The sequence below is a fragment of the Drosophila biarmipes genome, chromosome 3R, assembly GCF_025231255.1.
Source record: "Drosophila biarmipes strain raj3 chromosome 3R, RU_DBia_V1.1, whole genome shotgun sequence".
In the NCBI taxonomy this organism is placed as follows: Eukaryota; Metazoa; Arthropoda; class Insecta; order Diptera; family Drosophilidae; genus Drosophila; species Drosophila biarmipes.
Window position 1 is genome coordinate 29,700,001 of NC_066616.1, and position 25,003 is coordinate 29,725,003.

Here is a 25,003-nt window from a genome sequence, read left to right on the forward strand (position 1 = left end):
CGCGGATGGCGATGCGGGTGTAGGTGAAGACGAGCACTGCCAGCGGCACGACGAACTGCAGCGTGAACAGGGAGAGGGTGTAGTAGTACTCCTGCGTCCGCGAGGGCCATATCTCGCGGCAGATGTATCTGATGGATACACGCGCACAAAGGACGTCGCATGAAATAGCAGAGGGGGGAGGAGGTGCATTAGTTTCAAGTGGACAGTTGCGGCGGGCTCCTGAAATCAACTGTCACAAAAGGACACCCGCACACACGCTCTTGTAATCTCGGCTGAGTGCACAATTTCATTTTTATGCTAAGCCCTTGAAATTCCTGCCAACAATGAGAGGACGCTCACTCTATCCCAAAAACTTATTTTATTTTCCTAGTTGTGACAGAGTTTCAGTTGCATGAAGTTAGAGTTTCATGAAGCTTCTGATTTTTTGTTGATAAGAAAAAAACGAATAAGGAGGAAAGTATCTTTAGGTATATAAAACCATTTTAAGGAAATCAATATAATTATAGAAATTGAACAAACATTATTAAAAATTAGTTTTTATTTTTTTCATGAATGTACCAAGAAAAAATTGAAATTCTTTATTAATTGAAGTATTGACTATTTATTATTGGTTCTTCCCATTTTTACTCTTTGGTGCTGATTTTGCCTTTTCAATTAGACATGACTTTCAGCATTACAGAACGTGCCGGGCATATTTAAGCTTAGGAAAACAGCCTGCAGATGAGGCTGCTATTTGCATTTGCATTATCCTCGCCAACTCGCTGATTGTCCTTCGGAGCGAAAATTAAAACTGCTGTCGCTCCCTGATTTGTGTGTAATATATTTAATTTGCCCACCACTTGAGAACGTGCCCCGGGCTACAGGAATGCCACTACCCTTTACCACTCCGCCACTCAGGGATTGGATCTTTAAATTGGAATTCCGTAGATGGGCAGCAGTTAGGCCTAATGCCTGCCACATCCGTCTTCGCACGCAGACAATTTCATGAATGCGTTTGATACTAAGTATCTTCCCTTGAAACCTAAGCATTCAGAAACATGTGAGCTAAGATATTTTTAATTTGTTATACTAAAACCTTTGTCTGATTTTCCTAATACCTTAATTTTATATTAATCCTTTTATGTCAATGTATCTATACGTATATATGGACGTATAGATACATTGATAGTGGTAGATGTAGATACAAAAATTATGCAAAATATTTTAAACTAAGCAAAAATATGCCTCGATAATACTTTGTCACTTGTTGTTTGCTGATTGAGGAGGCCGGTACTTACTTATCACATTTCTCGTGCCACGGCGACATGGGTATCTGGAGGCCCGAGACGAGGGGTATGGGAAAGGCCGTGGCAAGTGCAATAAACCAAACCCCGCTGATGATCAGGGTGGCATAGCTGCAAGAGAGAGGAAGAGGCAATATTTGAGTGGGTCATAAGTACATTTGATTCGCTGCTTAATATTTAAAATCGGTGTTATTTTTAGTCATTTGTTTTCCGCTCCTTTTGACTCCTGAATAATGCTCTCGTAAATTCTTAAATTTATTCCGCACCAACGTGGCGTATGAGTGATGCTGGGCGTTTAACGGAGCATGATAAGAGGGCATTAAGCTGCCGTACGGTTTGTTTTGGCCTAAAGACCGCTGTGCGGTAGCTGCGTGCGCGTAAATTACAGTCATGCTGAATAATTATCAGCCATATTTACGTTATGTTCCCGCAAATATTTGCAGAAGCCACGAGGGATGACTTTCGCCGCCCAGAAACACACTCAAAGGCAGTCACGCACACGCCAGCCCTGACGTCAGATTTCAACAGTGAAAAAAATCAATATAAATTTGTACAGTAGACTTAATAATATTGTTGTTAATGTTATAAAATATACAAAAACTAATAAAGAAAATATTTAAATACATAAATTAGAACTTATCCTATTTATTAAGTGGGGGCTTGCCTGGTAAACAATATCTACCAAGAGCAGTCCTAAAATAATGTATCCATAAGGATGTGTTTTTTATCTGGCAGATGCATTACATCTGCTGCCCGAAACCCGTATTGAAAGTCGACGGAGCGTGAAATACTCACGCCCGGTCTTCAACTCGGCGGGAGATGAGATGGATGTCAGTGGGCTGACATGGAAAGGTGGCGGGACTTGCGAGGGGGACCAGCTGTATCCAGTTACCAAACAAATTGACGTTTGCAATGCGTCTGGCCAGTGGTTTTTTGCCGGCCTGCCGCCTTGGATTTTCACCAAGCGCTGCGTCAGGCTCTCGGGTTACTATTTAAACCAATTAACACCAGGCGACGTGCTCAGCCGCCGTCTCTTTAAAGGCCTGTCTATTTCCCCAATCCCTTGGGAAAGTCGCTTAGGTCAAGTGGTCAAAGTGGACACCAGTGTAAATACCCCAGTGGCCACTTGACGGTGCCCAGGCACGCCAACGAGTGTGCCCACTTAGCACTTGGCTAACGCACTTGGTAAATGTACTTAGACATTGGCAATGGAGTAAGTACGAAGGGTTTATTGTTCCGCACAACGCATGAGTGGCTCTTCTTTTTCAGGAAAATTTAAGGACATTCAACTCTTTAAACATGATTTAAATTTATTAGCTTTAAAATTTTTGGGTTTTTCTTTATTCCATAATGGTTTTTAATTTTAATCTTGTTAGGCAAGTGAAAAATGTAAATGTAATTATTTTTTAAGTCAATAAATAAAAAGAACAATCATATAATGTAATATTTTAATGGAATTCCCCCCCATTGACTTACCGCTTTGTGATGCGTGGCCGCAGGGGCCACATAATGGCTATGTAGCGGTCAATGCTAATGGCCACCAAGGTATAGGCGCTGACCAGCACCGAGACCGCCTGCGAGTAGTTCACAAAGTGGCAGAGGACGACGCCAAAGGGCCAGTAGTTCAGGATGAACAGCGAGATAAAGGAGGAGGGCACGCAGAAGAGGGACATCAGGATGTCGCCCAGGGCCAGGCTGGCTATAAAGTAATTGGTGACTGTGCGCATGCGCGGCGTGGACTGAACGATATAGCAGACAGTTCCATTGCCGATCAGGGCGAAGAAAAAGATGGGAATGTACAGCAGGTAGACGAGGCTCTTGAAGTAGACACTGGACCACAGGTCCTCAGACTCAATGTCTTCGCCATCGCAGCTGAAGTTCATCATCAAGGTGATATTAAAGGTGTCCAGGCCACTCAGTGTCGTGGTCGTGCCATAGCCAAAGGCCCCCTCCTCATCGCTCCGCTGCAGTGCATCTGTGACATTGTAGAGCAGCGAAGCGGTGTCCGGGAGGAGCAGGGACCCCTCCTGGTAGTCCTCCTCCTCGTTCCTCAGCAACGGCTGCTGGGGAGCTATGTAGTACATCCTGCCTCCGGACAGCAGGCTATTGTCGAGCTCCATTCAAGCGCGTCAATGGGCACACAGCAAACTCTTAGGACTTGAGAACTTTTCTGGGTCACAATCCAGGCTCTTCAAACTTCACTGCTGCCTGCCATCATCTGCAAGTAAAAGTTGTGCCCATAATTAGCTGGCTTTCTGAATTATGTGCTGCACTACATTACGGCTACTTAATAATTCGCCTTTAATTTGTGAACAATAAACGTTGCATAGTTTCGGGCGGCTGTCAGTATAAGAGTTGGGATTGGGCTTTATGCAATTGGAAAAAAAGGTTTAAGAAATTAAAACCAGACTAACAGAAGTTAAATTTTAGATGTACTTGTTCAGGACTAAGTCCCAAATTAAAAGAGATAACTAACATTTTCCGGTTGATACTTAAATTCCCATTATTCTCCATGAAAACGATATTTAAAGCAAGCACAAGATTAATTTACACTTGGTCAGCTATCAATTGCAATTAAGTTGCCTTTATAAGCAATTAAAATTCAGCAATCACATATCAACTTGACATATTTGGGGAGCGAAAGTAATTTAAACGTGGGCCTCACGAAATGTTGACATGACTCTATTAAGTCGGCTTCACTTCGTTTTAATATCTCACTGAATGAACTCTGACATCTCTCACCACCCACCCATCCACCCACCATCAAGGACAGGATAAGGTTATCAAGTGGGTAAATTGCTTATCTCAGCACAATAATGAGTTTGGGAACCTCGCAAGTGTCTGAGTCGTGTGCGGAATAGCTTTTTGTCATTTATCCTGGACGGCTTCCTTCAGTTTTTTTTATCAATTATCCTCGCAAATTCCTCGACGCGGGAGACTTCTTCTGAAAATTCCTTTCAGTACGGATTTAAATTGTTCGCCTATTGGCATTTCAGACCGCTTCCGTTTATGTTTCCCGGACAGGAGTTGGGGTATTCATTTATTTATGTTCTCCACATACTTTTATATTCTAAGATTTTCGATAAACCGGCCTAGAGAGTAAATTACGCATTACTTTAAGTATCATTTGATAAGATAGAGTGCAAAATGAGGTTGCACATAATGCAAAATATGCGATTATACAAATTCTTCAATAGCCTGTCTAAAGTTAAAACTTAAAGTTTAAAGATAATTTCTCTGCTTTAATAAAAAAATATATATTTTTCTCTTACGAAAACCACAGCTTCTAAAACATGCTTTAACATATCGGTGGCAATCAAAAATGTTTCCATCGATACGCAGCCCTTGATTAATGAACACCTCATCAATTTTGTATTAACAAGAAATGGAGAAATGTGCGGCGAATGCCAAAATACGCAAAATAATTACACACTGGAAGGCCAGTCGTTCATTATTCCGAAGGTACCATCTAATAAAGTGAAATAAAAATGGCAAAACCGAGGCAACAAATCCAAATTAAAATAGGCCTCATAGACCGCAGGCAACACAAAGGAATAGGAGACCTAGAACATGAAAATAATGTGGGTAATAAAATAAAATGCAAAGTATTGACAAGAAATCACGTACAAGAATGGAAAACACACTGTGAATATGTGCGCCGTTGGGGATGTAATAACATCTCAGATTGCCCTGCGAAAAGGCAGCAAATCAGATTTTTCGGGCTTAGTTGGCGCCTAAATTTGTTTAACGGGCTTTTAGGCTTGGAGCCAAAAGTAAGAGCCAGCAATGAAGACTTTTGCCAGACACATAAAAAACAGGTAGGCGACCGCCAAAATGGTTTTCATAAATTTAATTTTCAGCCAAGAACAAACAGAATCAAAAGGCAAGCGAAAAGATTTACACAAAAAGCGAAGGATTATGACTAATTTACAGGCCTACAATAGCTGCGGGCTTTTTAGGGATTTTCTGGAAAAAGCTCACCGCGGCAGACTTTTCCTGGACAAAAATAGAAAGGATTTCTAGCCCAGGATAAAGAAAATTAAATTATTATAAATATTAATATACAATTGCCTACCGTCCTTGGCTTCCAGCTAGGTTTGTCATACCTTGTCAATAAGGCATCTCATTATTAAAAAATATTAGAATATATATTTAAGGTCACTGTCTATCTTAATTGCTAAACAACAAACCACTTTCATACATTATCTTCTGTTTATATATAAAACATAAAAATTCTATAAAACCCACTAAAGACAGCCAATCAGTTGATAAAATGCCATCAGATTCGGTATTCCAAAAAAAGCAACCAGATTAAGTTCAATTTACTTGAGCCACCTAGTCAGTCAAAGAAACGCCGCTCGATCTAATCTCCTACAGATAAGTCGACCACCATGGGGCCTATAAAAGAGCCTTCTAACGCACTGCACAACCATCAGTTGTAGACTCCACTACAATATGAAGACTTTCCTGATTTTGGCAATCTTTGCTCTAGCCGGTAAGGACAGCAACCCCTCTTTAAAGGATTTTAAATGAAATGTAATATTCTTTAACAGCTTCGGTTTATGCCCTGGAGGAATCCGAGCGCGTCAACGGCGAGAACGGCTGGTACGTTCCCCAGTTGGACGGCTCCCTCGAGTGGGTGGACAAGGATGTGGCCGAGGAGTGGATGGATGCCCAGGAGAAGCTGGAGGCCCGCGGCCTGACCACCGTTCCCGTGAACTTCTACCTGTTCACCTCCTCCAACCCCTCCAGCAGCAAGCACATCTATGCCACCAAGAAGTCCATTGATGCCTCCCACTTCAACGCCGCCCATCCCACCCGCATTGTGATCCACGGCTGGACCCAGAGCTACCTGAACAGCATGAACTCCGACATCCGCAAGGCCTTCCTCTCCCACGGGGACTACAACGTGATCATTGTCGACTGGGCCCGTGCCCGTTCCGTGGACTACGCCACCTCGGTGATGGCTGTCGCCTCGACCGGCAAGAAGGTGGCCAACATGATCAACTTCCTAAAGGACAACTACGGAATGAACCTGGGTGACCTTTATGTGATTGGCCACAGCCTGGGAGCCCATGTGGCTGGCTACGCCGGCAAGAACACCGATGGCCAGGTGCACACCATTGTGGGGCTGGACCCTGCCCTGCCCCTCTTCAGCTACAACAAGCCCAACAAGCGTTTGAATGCCGACGATGCCTGGTACGTGGAGTCCATCCAGACTAATGGAGGCACCCTGGGATTCCTGAAGCCCATTGGCAAGGGAGCCTTCTACCCCAACGGCGGAAAGACCCAGCCCGGCTGCCCCCTGGACGTGACCGGAGCCTGCTCCCACGGCCGCTCCACCACCTACTACGCCGAGACCGTGGCCCAGGATAACTTTGGATCCATCAAGTGTGGTGACTACGAAGCTGCCGTGGCCAAGGAGTGCGGAAGCACCTACAGCAGCGTTCGCATGGGAGCCGACACCAACGCCTACATGGTCGAGGGTGACTTCTATGTGCCCGTGAACAGCAAGGCCCCCTTCGGCATGATTAACTGATCGGCTTACAATAAATAACAATGCTCAAACTAAATCTGAAGTCTTTGATTTGAATGGTAGTAAGAAATGCATTTTTCTTTGATGAATATGACATTTCAACTTGTAAGCAACAGACTTGACTTAAAGTTGCTTTTCTTGAGGTACACATATTTATCCCTTAATCTTTATTTAAAACTTGATTCCTTTGACAACTAAATCGTATAATTTTATTGGCCCAAACACCTTTTAAACTAATATAATTAGCTGATAAATATATATTTTTCTTAAAATCTTTTTGCTCCTTGAAGCCCAAAAGAGCAATTTTGCAAATAAATATTTAACATACCAAGAGCAGAAAATCATATTTGATAGAAAGCCAAAGGCAAAGTCATCTTTTGCTTTTGGCCATGTTTACTTTTGTTGGTCGTTCACATTCCGGCTCACTTAGTGCCTACACTGAAATAAATACTTGGAGACAAGCTATTAAGTTGAGAATGATGTAAAATTTTTTTTTTTAAAGAAGTAAATTACTTTGGTATTATTTTAGAATATAATTATTTTTTTGTTTTAAGAGTAAAAGAATTGTGTTGCCACTAATAAGTTATCTCCGTGCAACCTCAAACATAACCGTCAATGTCTTCAGCAATGTCGTCAGAAGCATTTTGCCACTTTGTGCGGCATGTTTGTAATTATAATTAATGAGCAACCAGCTAGCGCAATTTTGCCCTCGGCAAAGTCAACTTCACGTCCTGCATATACTCGTACTATATTGTATTTGAGGGAACCACCCACGAAGTATTTAAATACGAACAGCCTTCTCAACGGGTGGCATGCGGGTCCCAATTAGCTGCGAATATGCCGGGAATTCGGCTACGAGTATCTGCAGCTGGTGGGTTGAAGATTGAAGTTGGCCGCCTCTACTTGAGATTCAGGCAGATAATCATCCGATAGGATATTTTGGGAGCGAGCTCTTGAGGCTTAACGCACTGATAAGGGGATTTCTCGACCTTAAACCCGCCCCCGAAAAGATCAAGATATTTATTCACCCACTGTCCTTGTTTATGGGCTGTCAAGTTTTGTGTTTCTAGCGGCTCCTGTGTAAAATTACATTTTATTGCACCCATTTTATTTACCCATATGGGGGAGTGATTTGTGGCCTGAAGTCCACTTAAAGTTGTTTGGCTTTCTGGCAGCTCATGATGATACAATCGCCTGAAATGCGAGTAAAAGTTATACAGGGATAGGTATGCCTATTTGTTTAATATGCTGTTGTTTTCATTTAATTTCGTTAATCAAACGCTGAAAACTATTTAGCAGAATGTGAAGCACGTGTCAAGCGAAATTAGTCACTTTTCGAAATGCTATTAATTTAACAAGTTCTCCGCCACCGATATTTGGGTCCTGTGTCCACAAGGGCAAACCCACGTAAACATAATAAACTTAAACATTTTTAGGTGTGGTACCTGTTTGCGTTCTTATTTGCGTTATTAATTAAATGAATTTTTCAATAACGAATGTTTACCTCGAATGAGGCTCAATTCAAAACAGTGCCTAAAAGTATGCCGTAGTTTTAGGATCAATGAAAAGCTGTCACTTCCGTTTGGGCAGCACATTATGACTAACCATTTCCTGTCAAGGAACACTGAAATAAATTATACCTGCTTGACAAGTTGCTTCCTATTTATTTACCTTCACTCAACGCCTTCTGTGAGTACTTATACCCCAGATTACGAACCACCAACTGACCAAGATAACGCAGGTCGATCAAAACAAGAATGCACTGGAGTGTTAAATTAAATGCCCATTTAATGATACCTACAATTAAGTCCACTCAGCACGACTTACAGGAGATTAAGTTCGCTGAGGGCACCCACTGCTGTAATCGATAGCTGATAGTGGATGGATTCGTTGCCATTCAAGACTCGTGCTCCCCCAGGCTGGAATTTACCTTCACTGACCAAAAACAAGAATTTCCATAGTCGATAGCGCGCTACCCCCGAAGAATCAGTTTGCAAATCACCCACGAATGGCACAATTGAAAAGCCAATCAGTTGATAGAGGCGCCATCTGATTCGGAGTTCCTAAAAAAAAAACCCTTGCAATAAGGCCAGCAATCAGATTAATTTGAATGTACCCAAACCACCCAGTCAGCTGAAGTAATGCCACCCGATTTAATCTCTCGCCGATAACTTGGCCCACTGGCGACGTATAAAAGCCGCGGTTTTCGGACTGACAAACCATTAGTTGGGGGTTCTACAACATTATGAAGACATTCCTGATTCTGGCACTCTTTGCTCTAGCCGGTAGGTTTTAATAATCATGACTGGAGAACGAATCCTAAAGAATTCGCTCTTTTCAGTTTCTGCCTTTCCCTTGGAGGAATCGGAGCGCATCCATGGTGAGAACGGCTGGTACGTTCCCCAGGAGGATGGCTCCTCCAAGTGGGTGGACATGGATGTAGCCGAGGAGTGGATGGAGGCCCAGGAGCAGCTGGAGAGTCGTGGCTTGACCACCGTTCCCGTCAAGTTCTACCTGTACACCTCTTCGAACCCCACCAAGGGCACGAAGATCACCGCCACCACCAAGTCCATTGACGCCTCCCACTTCAACGCTGCCCATCCCACCCGCATTGTGATCCACGGCTGGACCCAGAGCTACACCGCCAGCATGAACAAGGACATCCGCAGTGCCTGGCTCTCCAGGGGAGACTACAACGTGATCATCGTCGACTGGGCACGTGCTCGTTCCGTGGACTACGCCACCTCCGTCATGGCTGTCGGCTCCACCGGCAAGAAGGTGGCCAACATGATCAACTTCCTGAAGAACAACCATGGATTGAACCTCAATGACCTCTATATTATTGGCCACAGCCTGGGCGCCCATGTGGCTGGCTACGCTGGCAAGAACACCGATGGCCAGGTGCACACCATTGTGGGTCTGGACCCCGCCCTGCCCCTCTTCAGCTACAACAAGCCCAACAAGCGTCTAAACTCGGACGATGCCTGGTATGTGGAGTCCATCCAGACCAACGGAGGTAACCTCGGATTCCTGAAGCCCATCGGCAAGGGAGCCTTCTACCCCAACGGAGGAAAGACCCAACCCGGATGCGGACTGGACTTGACTGGTGCCTGCTCCCACGGACGCTCCACCACCTACTACGCGGAGGCCGTCTCCGAGGACAACTTCGGAACCATCAAATGTGGCGACTACGAGGCCGCAGTCTCCAAGGAATGCGGAAGCACTTACAGCAGCGTCCGCATGGGAGCCGACACCAACGCCTACATGGTCGATGGTGACTACTATGTGCCCGTGAACAGCAATGCTCCTTTCGGCATTATTAACTGAAAACAATGAAATAAACTAAGGTCAAAATAACAACTGAAACGGTTTTTTTTGGGTGTAAAATTAAGACATACGTTTTTTGGCGCAAAAATTATATTTTTTAGTTCTTTTTTGGTGTAACTTGGTCAAAAATGGTCTGAAACCTAAAAGAAGCTCCGATTTCGACAGCTATCAAGCTAGATAATTGAAGGAATATTTGTTTTAAAAAAATTCGTATATTTTGACTTTATTACAAGGGCTGATTTTTGATTTTTGCGAAAATTGGTCAGAAAAAAAATTATTTAGGTGTGAATGCCAGTTGATTAGAAATTTTATTACGAGTTCAGCAAGGTATGACATTTCATTTTTGGACCATTACTTGTATTGTTTCGCCCAAAATATTGATTATTTTTATAACGAAAATGAAAAACGTAGTTTTTAGGCAAAAAATGGAAATTTTCTATTACTATTTTTGGTATAACTTCGTCAAAAATGGTCCGAAACCTAAAACGCGTACTGTTTTGAACAGCTAACAATATGGATAATTGATCGCAATCCTTGTCTGCCTGATTCTGAAAATTAAAAATTTCACCAAATTTTTGACTTTTTTACAAGGGGTAGCGTCGTAATTTCTTACGAAAATTGGTCAAAAATAAATTTTTTAGGTATGAATGCCAATGGATTCGATTTTTTATTACGAGCTTACCAAGGTATGACAATCCATGTTGGGACTATTTTATGTTTCTTAAAATCGGAAAGGCACATTTAATGCTCCCACAGGAAAGACCTGCAAGAGTATGGAAACTTTGGCGTGCCTTTCTCGTTATTGTAGTTAAACTTCAAGGGCACCGATGTAATGTTAGGAATATGTGATTCAACGAATTTTATTTGGCCATGACAAAATCTGTTTGATTAACAAGAATATAAATAAATCGTATCACGCGCTCGTCAGAATTAACCTTGTTGTTCCTCCAATGAACTTCCTAATCGGATCAAGACGATCATAAAACATAGCATTGTCCAACCAGCCGATTAAGTTTATTGACATTTATGGCTGCACTTGACCATTGCGGGGTTCCTTGGCAGTTAGTCACAGCTTAACAAAGATTTCACTCAAGAAAGAAGCAATAATAATTGGTAGGCAATAACCATTTTCGAGTTGTAAAACGATAATCCTTTATAAGAAAAGTATTTGTCAGGCGTGAAACCGGACTTTCATTTATCTAACATGCACTACCACTTCCGATCAAGTTCAGAGTCATGACCCTGAACCTTATCTTTGGGTTGATGCAAGTTCTAAAGCTCAGCCGTACTAGCTTCCGTTCTTATCAGCTGGAGAAAACCATACGCTATCAAAGTACGTACCACATGTTCTAATCGTTTGTATCGACCCTATCTTAGTGTAAAGAAGCTGTCAAAGCTCTCGAGTGCTTACTGATATTAAATGGTGATTACGGTGATTATAACCGTCCTATAAAAGGCGTGGGACAAGTGCTCTCCTCAGCACACTTGCTTGAGACCCCCCAACATGAAGGTGTTTTTGGTTCTAACCGCTTTGCTGGCAGCAGGTAAGTTGTCCTGAAGATCGGGCTTGAACAAATAATATATCATTATGATCCGTATAGCAACCGCCCTGCCCATCGAGGAGCGCGTCAATGGCGAGAATGGCTGGTTCATTCCCAAGATTGATGGCAGCTTCGAGTGGATGGAGATGCAGGATGCCGAGGAGCTGATGGCCAACGGAGCCAAGATGGAGGGACGCATCAGCACCAACGCGGTGAACTTCTACCTGTACACCAAGTCCAACCCCACCGATGGCAAGGAGATCAAGGCCAAGTCAGGATCCGTGGACGACTCGCACTTCAACAGGGATCACGGTACCCGTTTCGTGATCCACGGCTGGACCCAGCGGTACACCGACGACATGAACACCCGCATCACCAGGGCCTGGTTGTCCAAGGGCGACTACAACGTGATCGTCGTTGACTGGGCCCGCGCCCGTTCCGTGGACTACGCCTCCTCAGTCCTGGCTGTTCCCGGAGCCGGAGCCAAGGTTGGTGAGATGATCAAGTACCTGCACGAGCACCATGGCCTGGACTACGACAGCCTGGAGGTGATTGGCCACAGCCTGGGAGCCCATGTTGCCGGCTACGCTGGCAAGACCGTTGGCGACAAGCGCGTCCACACCATTGTGGGTCTGGACCCCGCCCTGCCCCTCTTCAGTTACAACAAGCCCAACAAGCGTCTGTCCTCCGAAGATGCCCACTACGTGGAGTCCATCCAGACCAACGGAGGTAACCTCGGATTCCTGAAGCCCATCGGCAAGGGAGCCTTCTACCCCAACGGAGGAAAGACCCAACCCGGATGCGGACTGGACTTGACTGGTGCCTGCTCCCACGGACGCTCCACCACCTACTACGCGGAGGCCGTCTCCGAGGACAACTTCGGAACCATCAAGTGTGGCGACTACGAGGCCGCAGTCTCCAAGGAGTGCGGAAGCACCTACAGCAGCGTTCGCATGGGAGCCGACACCAACGCCTACATGGTCGATGGAGACTACTATGTGCCCGTGAACAGCAATGCTCCTTTCGGCATGATTAACTAAAAGCAATGAAATAAAATAAGGTCAAAATAACAACTGAAACGGTTTTTTTTGGGTGTAAAATTAAGACATACGTTTTTTGGCGCAAAAATTATATTTTTTAGTTCTTTTTTGGTGTAACTTGGTCAAAAATGGTCTGAAACCTAAAAGAAGCTCCGATTTCGACAGCTATCAAGCTAGATAATTGAAAGAATATTTGTTTTAAAAAAATTCGTATATTTTGACTTTATTACAAGGGCTGATTTGGCTTTTGATTTTTGCGAAAATTGGTCAGAAAAAAAATTATTTAGGTGTGAATGCCAGTTGATTAGAAATTTTATTACGAGTTCAGCAAGGTATGACATTTCATTTTTGGACCATTACTTGTATTGTTTCGCCCAAAATATTGATTATTTTTATGACGAAAATGAAAAACGTAGTTTTTAGGCAAAAAATGGAAATTTTCTATTACTATTTTTGGTATAACTTCGTCAAAAATGGTCCGAAACCTAAAACGCGTACTGTTTTGAACAGCTAACAATATGGATAATTGATCGCAATCCTTGTCTGCCTGATTCTGAAAATTAAAAATTTCACCAAATTTTTGACTTTTTTACAAGGGGTAGCGTCGTAATTTCTTACGAAAATTGGTCAAAAATAAATTTTTTAGGTATGAATGCCAATGGATTCGATTTTTTATTACGAGCTTACCAAGGTATACCAATACGTGTTTGGACGATTACTTGTATTTTTGTGCCCAAAATACTGTTTTTTAGTTGGAAAATAAATATCTTAGTTATTTGACGAAAACCCGATATTTTTCTTTGACATTGTTTGGTGTAACTTGGTTAAAAATGGTCCAGAACCTAAAAGACACACTTGCTTAGATATTTTATCGGAGTCATTTTTCAAACAAATAAAAATTGGCGAGCTTGGACTATTTTATATTTTTTAAAATCGGAAAGGCACATTCAATGCTCCCACAGGAAAGACCTGCAAAAGTATGGAAACTTTGGCGTGCCTTTCTCGTTATTATTGTTGAACTTCAAAGCCACCGATGTAATGTTAGGAATATGTAATTCAACGAATTTTATTTGGCCATGAAAAAATCTGTTTGATTAACAAGAATATAAATAAATGATATCCCACGCACGTCAGAATTAACCTTGTTGTTCCTCCAATGAACTTCCTAATCGGATAAAGACGATCATAAAACATAGCATTGTCCAACCAGCCGATTAAGTTTATTGACATTTATGGCTGCACTTGACCATTGCGGGTTTCCTTGGCAGTTAGTCACAGCTTAACAAAGATTTCACTCAAGAAAGAAGCAATAATAATTGGTAGGCAATAACCATTTTCGAGTTGTAAAACGATAATCCTTTATAAGAAAAGTATTTGTCAGGCGTGAAACCGGACTTTCATTTATCTAACATGCACTACCACTTCCGATCAAGTTCAGAGTCATGACCCTGAACCTTATCTTTGGGTTGATGCAAGTTCTAAAGCTCAGCCGTACTAGCTTCCGTTCTTATCAGCTGGAGAAAACCATACGCTATCAAAGTACGTACCACATGTTCTAATCGTTTGTATCGACCCTATCTTAGTGTAAAGAAGCTGTCAAAGCTCTCGAGTGCTTACTGATATTAAATGGTGATTACGGTGATTATAACCGTCCTATAAAAGGCGTGGGACAAGTGCTCTCCTCAGCACACTTGCTTGAGACCCCCCAACATGAAGGTGTTTTTGGTTCTAACCGCTTTGCTGGCAGCAGGTAAGTTGTCCTGAAGATCGGGCTTGAACAAATAATATATCATTATGATCCGTATAGCAACCGCCCTGCCCATCGAGGAGCGCGTCAATGGCGAGAATGGCTGGTTCATTCCCAAGATTGATGGCAGCTTCGAGTGGATGGAGATGCAGGATGCCGAGGAGCTGATGGCCAACGGAGCCAAGATGGAGGGACGCATCAGCACCAACGCGGTGAACTTCTACCTGTACACCAAGTCCAACCCCACCGATGGCAAGGAGATCAAGGCCAAGTCAGGATCCGTGGACGACTCGCACTTCAACAGGGATCACGGTACCCGTTTCGTGATCCACGGCTGGACCCAGCGGTACACCGACGACATGAACACCCGCATCACCAGGGCCTGGTTGTCCAAGGGCGACTACAACGTGATCGTCGTTGACTGGGCCCGCGCCCGTTCCGTGGACTACGCCTCCTCAGTCCTGGCTGTTCCCGGAGCCGGAGCCAAGGTTGGTGAGATGATCAAGTACCTGCACGAGCACCATGGCCTGGACTACGACAGCCTGGAGGTGATTGGCCACAGCCTGGGAGCCCATGTTGCCGGCTACGCTGGCAAGACCGTTGGCGACAAGCGCGTCCACACCATTGTGGGTCTGGACCCCGCCCTGCCCCTCTTCAGTTACAACAAGCCCAACAAGCGTCTGTCCTCCGACGATGCCCACTACGTGGAGTCCATCCAGACCAACGGCGGCAAGCTGGGCTTCCTGAAGCCCATCGGCAAGGGAGCCTTCTACCCGAACGGAGGCAAGACCCAGCCCGGCTGCGGACTGGACGCCACCGGATCCTGCGCCCACGGACGCTCCGTGCTCTACTACGCCGAGGCCGTCACCGAGGACAACTTCGGAACCATCAAGTGCGGAGATTACGAGGACGCCGTGGCCAAGAAGTGCGGTAGCACCTACAGCAGCGTCCGCATGGGAGCCGTCACCAATGCCTACATGGTCGATGGTGACTACTACGTCCCTGTGAACAGCGAGGCTCCCTTCGGCAAGATCGAATAGAGTCCTTTCTTCGTACTTGACTTCTGAATAAAGCATATAAATGAATACTCCAAAAAAACGTACTTATTTCTAGTTCCAGCATATACATATATCAGGCATGATAAGTTTAATTGAAATTTAATTTTGAGGGTGTTGATAATTCGGTTATACAGTCAAATTTATTTACCCTCTAAACTATACTCAGCAACACCCAATTATTCGGACAAAGCACTTATAAATGAAGTGCACTGGGATTTTCGAACCACTTCACAGCTAGTGATTAAATGTATAAAAAAGATTACAACATATTTTTAGCACTTATTTTGTACTTTGCGTTTGTCACCTCACTCATAGAATTTTGGGGATTTCAAATGTTATCATTTAAAACAGTTATCATATAATACCTTTATCAAAATCTCAAGTGCGCTTTTTATTGATAGGTTACAGCCTATAAAAGCGCTGGTGAGAATGTTTAGCACGCTAGATTCTGCGGATATATCAATATGAGAGTGTTCATAGCACTAGGGATCTTGTTTGCAGCAGGTAAGTTTAAAAGTATCTAAGCCATATAGTAGTAATATATCTTTCTTTGCAGTAAGTGCTCTCCCCTTCGAGGAGCGCATAAACGGAAAAAATGGCTGGTTTGTGCCCCAAGAAGATGGTACGGTTGAGTGGATAAACATAGGAGATGCCGAGGCACTTCTAGAGAGAAGTAATCCCATTGAAAGTCGTTCCAATGACGTGTCCTTCTACCTGTACACCAAACATAACCCAACCCAGGGCAAGGAGATCAGAGGCGATGATTCCTCAATTAAAGACTCCCACTTTGATAAGAACCACGCCACACGTTTTGTGATCCATGGATGGAAGGGACGGTACACCGATAGCATGAATGTCAAGATCACAAAGGCCTGGCTCTCAAAGGGGTACTACAACGTGATCGTTGTTAACTGGGATCGCGCCCAATCGGTGGACTATGTGTCTTCAGTGCGAGCTGTTCCTGGAGCTGGCACCAAAGTGGGAGAGATGATCGAGTACCTGCACGAACAGCACGGAATGTCCCTGGAGAGTCTGGAGGTCATTGGACACAGTTTGGGTGCTCATGTGGCTGGCTATGCTGGAAAGCATGTGGGAGACAAGAGGGTCCACACAATAGTTGGTCTGGATCCCGCCATGCCTCTCTTTAGCTACGATAAGCCCGACAAGCGTCTGTCCACCGAGGACGCCTTCTATGTGGAGTCCATCCAGACCAATGGGGGAGAGAAGGGATTCCTCAAGCCCATTGGCAAGGGCACCTTCTACCCGAATGGAGGAAGGAAACAGCCAGGATGCGGCACCGACACTGGAGGAACCTGCTCCCACCAGCGCTCCGTGACCTACTATGTGGAGGCTGTCACCGAGGACAACTTCGGAACCATCAAGTGCAGGGACTACCAGGATGCGTTGTCCAACGAGTGCGGAAGCACCTACTGTGGCGTTCGCATGGGAGCTGTTGCCAACGCCTACATGGTTGAGGGCGACTACTATGTTCCAGTTAACAGTCACACTCCCTTCGGCAAAATTGACTAGAGCCTTGTTATAAAATATATTCGTTATCTTAAATGCGTACTAAAGAGAATAATCTAAAAAACCGTATTTCTTTAACTTAGGTTAGCTTTCATAAATCAATTGCATTAGTAAATTATCAATATTAATTGTCACACTTTATAGTTAATCTTATAATTACTTAGGTAGTCTTTTTCTTAGTCGACTTTCATTTTAGAAGGCACTTATAACTGAAGTGCATTGGGATTTTCAAACCACTCGAACTATTCACTCATTCTATCTTTGCCTTAACAAGTTTATTTTCCCTTTTTTAATAATGGTTGCCACTGTTTTAATATGTAATTATACATAAATATAGTTATCACGTTATAGATATTTGAACTGATTATTATTATATTTTTCATATCTAAACATTATAATGACATCATTATCATACGAATAAAGTACACATATCTTAAGTGATATTTCCTTCTTGGTCTGAAGTGCACTATCAATTGATAACAAAGATAACATTTTGTTCAAATTGTCAGTACCTATCTATAAATTATTCAATTGGGACCATTTATTGGGCGTTTTGAGTATAAATTCCTTTCTTTTTTGATGTTTTATTTGAGCAAAGCTAATCCGCATGATTGACAAATAAAAATAAATCTGGCGTTATAAATTGGTGTCATGGAAACTAATTTGATCATGTTTAACCAATTTTTGCTCAAAACTGCCATCTTCTTGGGGCACAAGCCATCCATTCTCACCATTCACAGGCTCCTCGATGGGAACAGCAGTTGCTGAATATAGGAATATATATTTGCATTAAGACATATTTTCTAAATTTACTGTATTAAAATTTACCTGATGCCAAAAGGATCGATAGAGCTATGAGCACCCGCATATTGAAATCTCCTCAGAATCTAGTTAACTGAAAAAATCAATATCAATAGCTAGCACACTTCGGGTATTATTTGATAATATAATCACTGATTATTAATGACATTGATTTTCAATGAGATAAAACTATTCTCATTGAAAATCAATGTCATTAATAATCATAAAACTATTCTCATTGAAAATCAATGTCATTAATAATCAGTGATTATATTATCAAATAATACCCGAAGTGTGCTAGCTATTGATAAGTTACAGACTATAAAAGGGCGGGTTACATTTTTTCAGTTAACTAGATTCTGAGGAGATTTCAATATGCGGGTGCTCATAGCTCTATCGATCCTTTTGGCATCAGGTAAATTTTAATACAGTAAATTTAGAAAATATGTCTTAATGCAAATATATATTCCTATATTCAGCAACTGCTGTTCCCATCGAGGAGCCTGTGAATGGTGAGAATGGATGGCTTGTGCCCCAAGAAGATGGCAGTTTTGAGTGGATGAGCATTCAGGATGCCGAAGAGCTTTTAGATAGCAGTGTTCCCATCGAACGTCGATCCAATGAAGTGTCCTTCTACCTGTATACCCAAAAGAATCCCACCGAGGGCCAGGAGATCTCAGCCGATGCAACCTCAGTTCAAAATTCTTATTTCAATAAGGATCATGGCACTCGATTTGTGATTCACGGATGGAAGGGACGTTACACCGATAGCATGAATGTGGATATTACCAAAGCCTGGCTGTCGAGGGGAGATTACAATGTGATTGTGGTCAACTGGGATCGCTCTCAATCGGTGGACTACGCGATGTCCGTGCGGGCTGTTCCTGGAGCTGGGACCAAGGTGGGCGAGATGATCGAGTACCTGCACGAACATCACGGCATGTCCCTTGAAACCCTTAAGGTGATTGGCCACAGTCTGGGTGCCCATGTGGCTGGCTATGCTGGCAAGCAAGTTGGAGGCAAGAGGGTTCACACAATTGTGGGTCTGGACCCTGCCCTGCCCCTCTTTAGCTATGATACTCCCGACAAGCGTCTTTCCAGCGAAGACGCCTTCTATGTGGAGTCCATCCAGACCAATGGCGGCGTCAAGGGATTCGTGAAGCCCATTGGAAAGGCCACTTTCTACGTGAGTGGAGGAAAGAAGCAGCCAGGATGTGGAGTAGACCTGGCAGGAACCTGTTCCCACGCACGATCCGTGCTCTACTACTCCGAGGCAGTCACCCAGGACGGTTTCGGAAGCATTCAGTGCCAGGACTATCAGGCTGCCTTGGACAACAAATGTGGCAGCACTTTCAGCAATGTTCGCTTGGCAGAGGAAAGGAATGCCAACCATGTGGAGGGCTACTTCTACGTGCCTGTAAACAGCGAGGCTCCATTCGGAAAAACCGAATAAATAAAAGTCAACAAAATATCAATAAAATGAGCTACCAAAAATCAAGCGGTCTATTTGTGTCGGTTTATCTGCATCATGATAGAAGTCTCAGGGGGTTCTAATCACTGTCACAGCGACAAGTGTTTGGTCGTACGTCAGTAAATAAGGAAGATTTTATATGGCCATTCATGGAAAACTCTTCACAATCAAGTCTAAATTTTGAATCAATTCAATGAATAGGAAGTACAAGTTACGCGTCATTTTTACTGGCAAAACTGCGTTTCATAGATGGAATACCAAACCTATATCTACACTAAGCTATAATGCTTGTGTTTGTATGAATAATATTATAGAACTTGTAGATTTTAAAACATGAAACTTATGTTAAACTTATCTGAGCACTTTTAAAATTAATAAAATAGTTAAACATTTTATCATCCAAATCCCAAATGCATATTTAGATATCATGCTTATACTTTTATAATTTATATAGTACTATACAACTTTTTTTGTTGTATTTTTTTTAATTATTATTAAATGCAAAGTAATATTAGGCATCAATATAGTATTTAAACACTTGATTAGAAGTGGAATAAACAATGTTCTTGATAAACAATTTATTAATTTCAAAAGGTAATCGCAAAAATCCTAAGCGACCAATGCTACAGTCATATTGGCTGCGAGCTGTGTTGTTATGACAGGGAACATTTATTGATTACAGTTGACAGTTTTCGAACTTAAAATTCTTAAGCTCACGTTTAGTAATAAACAAATTTCGATTAAGCCGTTTTAACAATAACGTGTTAGATTCAAATCTTTGCTGAATACCAAGAGGTATAGCAAAAATAACTCATTAATTTCGACGAGTTGATAGACTATCCAGATGATTGGATGAGACGTCAGCTACTGCTGAAATTGTTGCCTATCAAAAACGTGAAACACTTCAAAGGGCCACGCGGCCCGAAGAAATCAATTCAACCAAATTAATTTTGAGATAGAAATTGTACTTAGTGCAGATTGCCGAGACACATGTACCGCTCTTCGAACCCGCGCCCACAACCTTATCGAGGGTGTCGAATGGTCCGAGTGGCCAATTCAGTGGCCTATCTCGAGTGGCTGGCTTCAAAATGTCTGCGATTCGATCGGACGATCGGGCGATGGGACCCACCAACCATATAAAGAAGCCCCCACGCCACCCACAGGTGTTAGTTGAAGTTGACTTTGCCACAATGATGAAACTGTTCTTGGCTCTGGCCCTCTGTGTCCTGGCAGGTAAGGTCCGGAAAGTTCTAGTCTCAGACCATTCCTAGCTGAACTTTCTTTGTTTACATTCAGCTAACGCTGTTGAGGTTCGAGAGAACGGTGAGAACGGCTGGTATGTGCCCCAGGCCGATGGCACCATGGAGTGGATGGACCGCGAGTTCGCCGAGGCCTACCTGGAGACCAAGAGCCGCATGGAGGGTCGCAACGTCCTGAGCCCCGTGACCTTCTACCTGTACACCAACAACAACCGCGATTCTCCCCAGGTGATCAAGGCCAACTCCGCATCGATCTCAGGCTCCCACTTCAACCCCAACCACCCCACCCGCTTCACCATCCACGGCTGGTCCTCCAGCAAGGACGAGTTCATCAACTACGGCGTCCGCGATGCCTGGTTCACCCACGGTGACATGAACATGATCGCCGTCGACTGGGGACGTGCTCGTTCCGTGGACTACGCCTCCTCTGTGCTGGCTGTTCCCGGAGTGGGTGAGCAGGTGGCCACGCTGATCAACTTCATGCGCAACAACCACGGCCTGAGCCTGGACAACACCATGCTGATTGGCCACAGCCTGGGTGCCCATGTCTCCGGCTATGCCGGCAAGAACGTCAAGAACGGCCAGGTGCACACCATCATCGGTCTGGACCCCGCCCTGCCCCTCTTCAGCTACGACAAGCCCAACAAGCGCCTCAGCTCCACCGATGCCTACTATGTGGAGTCCATCCAGACGAACGGTGGTACTCTGGGCTTCCTGAAGCCCATCGGCAAGGGAGCCTTCTACCCCAACGGAGGAAAGAGCCAGCCCGGATGCGGTGTCGATCTGACCGGATCCTGCTCTCACAGTCGCTCGGTGATCTACTACGCCGAGTCCGTGAAGGAGAACAACTTCCCCACCATGCGTTGCGGCGACTACGAGGAGGCCGTCTCCAAGTCCTGCGGCAGCTCCTACAGCTCCGTCCGCATGGGAGCCACCACCAACGCCTACATGGTCGCCGGAGACTACTACGTTCCCGTCCGTAGCGATGCTCCCTACGGCATGGGTAACTAAGTCCAGTCTTTATTCCAATAAATCGAGTGAAAGCTCTGTGAGCCAAAGCAGTCCCTAGTGAGCTTTGTTTAACTGATATTCGGGGTTACTTGTGTGGATCGCAAGTTCGAGTAAAGGCAGTGTGACACTTACGTGATAAATATTTAAGTTGACAGCAAGATTTTTTAATCGCTACTCAAAGTTTTCTAATCGATAAAAAGGTATAACTACTTATATACTTGTACCTCTTCATTATTTCAAATAAATCGGATTGATAACATTTTTTTAATTAGTAATATCTTTTGTTATATTCATGACGCAGCTTTTATTATATAAATTAATACTTTATAAGTTAATCTTTAATAATTTTATCTTCAATCTATTAAAGCTGTGAAATTCAACATGAAGTTTATTTTCCTAGAATTCTGTTAAGTGTTTATAACGTCACTTTTTCCGAGGGATTTAAATTGTACTGATTAGAACGGATCTAATCACTTCGCTGTTGTTGCGCAGATTTGAACTTCCAATATGCAGACGAGGGTATAAATAGCAGTACCCGGTTTAGTCGTTAGACCATTCTAAAAATTTTCTTCAACGATGAGATTGTGCTTCCTTGTGCTGAGCTGCGTGATAGCAGGTAAAGACTTTGCGCTTTTCTGGAAAAAATTTCCGTAACTCTGAATCGTGCACAGCCAGCGCCTGGCCCGTTGACCAAGTTTCGGTTCGAGTTCATGGCGTCAACGGATGGTTTGTGCCTCAGAAGGAGGGTGGCCTGAGATGGATTGGCAAAGCGGAGGGAGAGCACCAGTTGGAGTATTACGAGGCTCAGGAGGCGATAGAAGGTCGTTGGTCGACCAACACGGTCAACTTCTACCTCTACACCCTGCAGAATCCCAGCACTGGACAGCAGATTAAGGCCTCCAAGGCTTCTATCGATGCCTCCAATTTCAACCCCGAAAATCCAACCATGTGAGTGCTTTTACAGGGATAAATTCATATATACTGTACCAAGTAATGTTTCTGCAGAATTACAATCCACGGCTGGAACGCAAACTACAAGGATGGTGTGAACACCAGGGTAGCCGCAGCCTGGTTCCAGTATGGTGACTACAACATGATTGCCGTGGACTGGTCCCGCGGACGTTCCTTGGAGTACGTCACCTCGGTGGCCGCATGCCCAGGAGCTGGCAAGAAAATAGCAGCCCTTGTGGATTTCCTGGTGGGGGAATACGGCATCCGCCTGGACACTCTGGAGATAGTCGGCTTCAGCTTGGGTGCCCATGTGGCTGGACACACGGCCAAGCAGGTGACCACCGGAAAGGTGGGCAAGGTGGTGGGCTTGGACCCGGCCTCCCCCTTCATCAGTTACTCCAAAACTGAAAACCGACTGCACAGCGACGATGCCGTGTATGTGGAGTCCGTCCACACCAACGGCGCTCTCTTGGGCTTCAATGAGCCAATTGGTAAGGCTGCCTTCTACATGAACGGAGGCAGGACCCAGCCAGGCTGTGGAATCGACCTCACCGGCAGTTGCTCCCACACCCGTGCTGTGGCTTACTACGTAGAGGCCCTGCTCTTCAACAACTTCCCTTCGAAGAAGTGTGAGACCTACCTGGATGCTAATAAGAATGCTTGTGGCGATCAGTACAGTTCTATCTTGATGGGTGCTGTAATAAATACTTTCATCGCCGAGGGTGTCTTCTATGTTCCAGTTAACAAAGAATCGCCCTACGGAGTTGGAGAAATAAACACTGGTGGTGGAGAAACAACAGCGGCTCCTGTGTCTTCCACTGTTGATAATGGTGATGATGAATCGACTCCCAAAGAGCCTGCTTTGCCTACAACAACCAAAAAACCAGAGGAGGTACCCACCACTCCCGAACGACCCGAAGAGCCCTTTACTACTCCCGAAAAACCTGAACCTACAACCGAGAGGCCCGAGATTCCCACAACTCCCGAAAAACCTGAAGGGCCCTCTATTACTCCCGAAGAACCAGAGTCAACAACCGAGGAGCCCGAGGAGGACTCTACTACAACGAAAAACCCTGAAGATCCCATTACAACCGAGGAGCCGAAAGAGACGACCGCTGCTCCAGAGGAATCGACCACCGATGAACCAGAAGAAACCACCACTGCTCCAGAGGAATCGACAACCAATGAACCAGAAGAGACGACCGCTGCTCCAGAGGAATCGACCACCGATGAACCAGAAGAAACCACCGCTGCTCCAGAGGAATCGACAACTGATGAACCAGAAGAGACGACTGCTGCTCCAGAGGATTCGACCACCGATGAACCAGAAGAGACGACTGCTGCTCCAGAGGAATCGACCACCGAAGAGCCCGAGGAGGATTCTACAACAACACCAGAGGATTCGACCACCGATGAACCAGAAGAGACGACCGCTGCTCCAGAGGAATCGACAACCGATGAACCAGAAGAGTCGACTGCTGTACCAGAGGAATCGACCACCGATGAACCTGAAGAAACAACTGATGCACCAGAGGAATCGACCACCGATGAACCAGAAGAGACGACTGCTGCTCCAGAGGATTCGACCACCGATGAACCAGAAGATTCGACTGCTGCACCAGAGGAATCGACCACCGATGAACCAGAAGAGACGACCGCTGCTCCAGAGGAATCGACCACCGATGAACCTGAAGAAACAACTGATGCACCAGAGGAATCGACCACCGATGAACCAGAAGAGACGACTGCTGCTCCAGAGGATTCGACCACCGATGAACCAGAAGAGACGACTGCTGCTCCAGAGGAATCGACCACCGAAGAGCCCGAGGAGGATTCTACAACAACGAAAACACCTGAAGATCCCACAACAACCGAGGAACCAGAGGAGACTACTACTGATGTTCCTGAAGATTCGACAACCTTAGAACCCGAGAACCCTACAACACCGAAAAACCCCGAGGAGGCATCAACAACCATAGAACCAGAAGTGTCGACTACAGCTGATCCAGAATATGTAGAGTCGACAACCGAAGAGCCTGAGGAGGTATCCACAACTGACGCTCCTGAGGTTCCTACGACAACCTCTAGACCCTCTGAGCGCCCTTCAACAACTGCGGTGCCCCCCGAAGTTCCCACCACAACCCTGGCTCCGGAAATTCCACCGACCAACCCACCCAAAGATGACAGTGTGGCACCTCCGGGCACCAAGAACATCTTCATCTTCAACGTCTTTTTGGTGAACGTTAAAATCGAAAATCACTAACTTCTAGTCCATCAGTGGACAAAAATAATGGCATTAAAATCAAAACAATACTGCATGCCATTAAACGCTTAATACAGAGAAAATGAGAGTTATTCCTACTATATTTAATGGAGGGGAATGGACCTAGCTTCCGGAATGATTCATATCGAATAGTAGCAGCGATTAAAAATCCATGTTATTTTTCAAGT

General features: G+C 44.5%; 8 protein-coding genes and 1 long non-coding RNA gene across 10 annotated transcripts in view; 8 read left to right on the forward strand and 1 right to left on the reverse strand.

The window, feature by feature from the left end:
* The window catches only part of LOC108025031 (RYamide receptor), a 63,407-nt gene that overhangs the window by 30,066 nt on the left and 8,338 nt on the right, over nt 1-25,003 (reverse strand). For both annotated transcript variants that reach the window (XM_044091000.2, XM_044090999.2), the window contains exons 2-4: nt 2,760-3,501; nt 1,278-1,394; nt 1-128 (exon numbers count right to left, since the gene is read on the reverse strand). The exon at nt 1-128 is cut by the window's left edge and continues 71 nt beyond it. In XM_044091000.2, coding sequence (XP_043946935.1) covers nt 1-128; nt 1,278-1,394; nt 2,760-3,403 — 889 coding nt within the window. In that variant the 5' untranslated portion in view covers nt 3,404-3,501. The remainder of the gene's footprint in view (nt 129-1,277; nt 1,395-2,759; nt 3,502-25,003) is intronic.
* On the forward strand, nt 1,272-1,861 carry LOC127011617 (uncharacterized). Its single transcript, XR_007764779.1, has 3 exons — nt 1,272-1,424; nt 1,483-1,660; nt 1,727-1,861. It is a non-coding gene; the product is annotated as an uncharacterized LOC127011617 (long non-coding RNA).
* On the forward strand, nt 5,739-6,832 carry LOC108025231 (phospholipase A1). The gene is made up of 2 exons (XM_017095578.3): nt 5,739-5,778; nt 5,837-6,832. The coding sequence occupies exons 1-2, from the start codon at nt 5,739-5,741 to the stop codon at nt 6,820-6,822; spliced, it is 1,026 nt and encodes a 341-aa protein (XP_016951067.1). The 3' UTR covers nt 6,823-6,832.
* Nucleotides 9,050-10,179, forward strand: LOC108025225 (phospholipase A1). Its single transcript, XM_017095572.1, has 2 exons — nt 9,050-9,104; nt 9,161-10,179. The coding sequence occupies exons 1-2, from the start codon at nt 9,065-9,067 to the stop codon at nt 10,144-10,146; spliced, it is 1,026 nt and encodes a 341-aa protein (XP_016951061.1). The 5' UTR covers nt 9,050-9,064; the 3' UTR covers nt 10,147-10,179.
* LOC122817788 (phospholipase A1) lies at nt 11,608-12,760 on the forward strand. The gene is made up of 2 exons (XM_044091001.2): nt 11,608-11,690; nt 11,748-12,760. The coding sequence occupies exons 1-2, from the start codon at nt 11,651-11,653 to the stop codon at nt 12,725-12,727; spliced, it is 1,020 nt and encodes a 339-aa protein (XP_043946936.1). The 5' UTR covers nt 11,608-11,650; the 3' UTR covers nt 12,728-12,760.
* Nucleotides 14,394-17,077, forward strand: LOC108025230 (uncharacterized). The gene is made up of 4 exons (XM_017095577.3): nt 14,394-14,477; nt 14,535-15,510; nt 15,978-16,036; nt 16,089-17,077. Exons 1-4 carry the CDS (start codon nt 14,438-14,440, stop codon nt 17,060-17,062), a joined length of 2,049 nt encoding a protein of 682 aa, XP_016951066.2. The 5' UTR covers nt 14,394-14,437; the 3' UTR covers nt 17,063-17,077.
* Nucleotides 18,230-19,358, forward strand: LOC108025229 (pancreatic triacylglycerol lipase). The gene is made up of 2 exons (XM_017095575.2): nt 18,230-18,275; nt 18,340-19,358. The coding sequence occupies exons 1-2, from the start codon at nt 18,236-18,238 to the stop codon at nt 19,311-19,313; spliced, it is 1,014 nt and encodes a 337-aa protein (XP_016951064.1). The 5' UTR covers nt 18,230-18,235; the 3' UTR covers nt 19,314-19,358.
* On the forward strand, nt 20,513-21,651 carry LOC108025228 (phospholipase A1). Its single transcript, XM_017095574.2, has 2 exons — nt 20,513-20,564; nt 20,628-21,651. Exons 1-2 carry the CDS (start codon nt 20,522-20,524, stop codon nt 21,599-21,601), a joined length of 1,017 nt encoding a protein of 338 aa, XP_016951063.1. The 5' UTR covers nt 20,513-20,521; the 3' UTR covers nt 21,602-21,651.
* LOC108025224 (proteoglycan 4) lies at nt 22,169-24,907 on the forward strand. Its single transcript, XM_050889436.1, has 3 exons — nt 22,169-22,217; nt 22,273-22,549; nt 22,607-24,907. Exons 1-3 carry the CDS (start codon nt 22,178-22,180, stop codon nt 24,813-24,815), a joined length of 2,526 nt encoding a protein of 841 aa, XP_050745393.1. The 5' UTR covers nt 22,169-22,177; the 3' UTR covers nt 24,816-24,907.

Excerpts from the sequence above, each read along its gene's own strand:
- LOC108025231 (XM_017095578.3), top strand. The coding sequence starts at position 5,739 with ATGAAGACTTTCCTGATTTTGGCAATCTTTGCTCTAGCCG. Across the intron at positions 5,779-5,836 it reads GGCAATCTTTGCTCTAGCCG|CTTCGGTTTATGCCCTGGAG; the intron begins GTAAGGACAGCA and ends ATTCTTTAACAG.
- LOC108025225 (XM_017095572.1), top strand. The coding sequence starts at position 9,065 with ATGAAGACATTCCTGATTCTGGCACTCTTTGCTCTAGCCG. Across the intron at positions 9,105-9,160 it reads GGCACTCTTTGCTCTAGCCG|TTTCTGCCTTTCCCTTGGAG; the intron begins GTAGGTTTTAAT and ends CGCTCTTTTCAG.
- LOC122817788 (XM_044091001.2), top strand. The coding sequence starts at position 11,651 with ATGAAGGTGTTTTTGGTTCTAACCGCTTTGCTGGCAGCAG. Across the intron at positions 11,691-11,747 it reads AACCGCTTTGCTGGCAGCAG|CAACCGCCCTGCCCATCGAG; the intron begins GTAAGTTGTCCT and ends TGATCCGTATAG.
- LOC108025230 (XM_017095577.3), top strand. The coding sequence starts at position 14,438 with ATGAAGGTGTTTTTGGTTCTAACCGCTTTGCTGGCAGCAG. Across the intron at positions 15,511-15,977 it reads GCTCCCTTCGGCAAGATCGA|ATTCTGCGGATATATCAATA; the intron begins ATAGAGTCCTTT and ends TTAGCACGCTAG. Across the intron at positions 16,037-16,088 it reads AGGGATCTTGTTTGCAGCAG|TAAGTGCTCTCCCCTTCGAG; the intron begins GTAAGTTTAAAA and ends CTTTCTTTGCAG.
- LOC108025229 (XM_017095575.2), top strand. The coding sequence starts at position 18,236 with ATGCGGGTGCTCATAGCTCTATCGATCCTTTTGGCATCAG. Across the intron at positions 18,276-18,339 it reads ATCGATCCTTTTGGCATCAG|CAACTGCTGTTCCCATCGAG; the intron begins GTAAATTTTAAT and ends TCCTATATTCAG.
- LOC108025228 (XM_017095574.2), top strand. The coding sequence starts at position 20,522 with ATGATGAAACTGTTCTTGGCTCTGGCCCTCTGTGTCCTGGCAG. Across the intron at positions 20,565-20,627 it reads GGCCCTCTGTGTCCTGGCAG|CTAACGCTGTTGAGGTTCGA; the intron begins GTAAGGTCCGGA and ends GTTTACATTCAG.
- LOC108025224 (XM_050889436.1), top strand. The coding sequence starts at position 22,178 with ATGAGATTGTGCTTCCTTGTGCTGAGCTGCGTGATAGCAG. Across the intron at positions 22,218-22,272 it reads GCTGAGCTGCGTGATAGCAG|CCAGCGCCTGGCCCGTTGAC; the intron begins GTAAAGACTTTG and ends AATCGTGCACAG. Across the intron at positions 22,550-22,606 it reads AACCCCGAAAATCCAACCAT|AATTACAATCCACGGCTGGA; the intron begins GTGAGTGCTTTT and ends ATGTTTCTGCAG.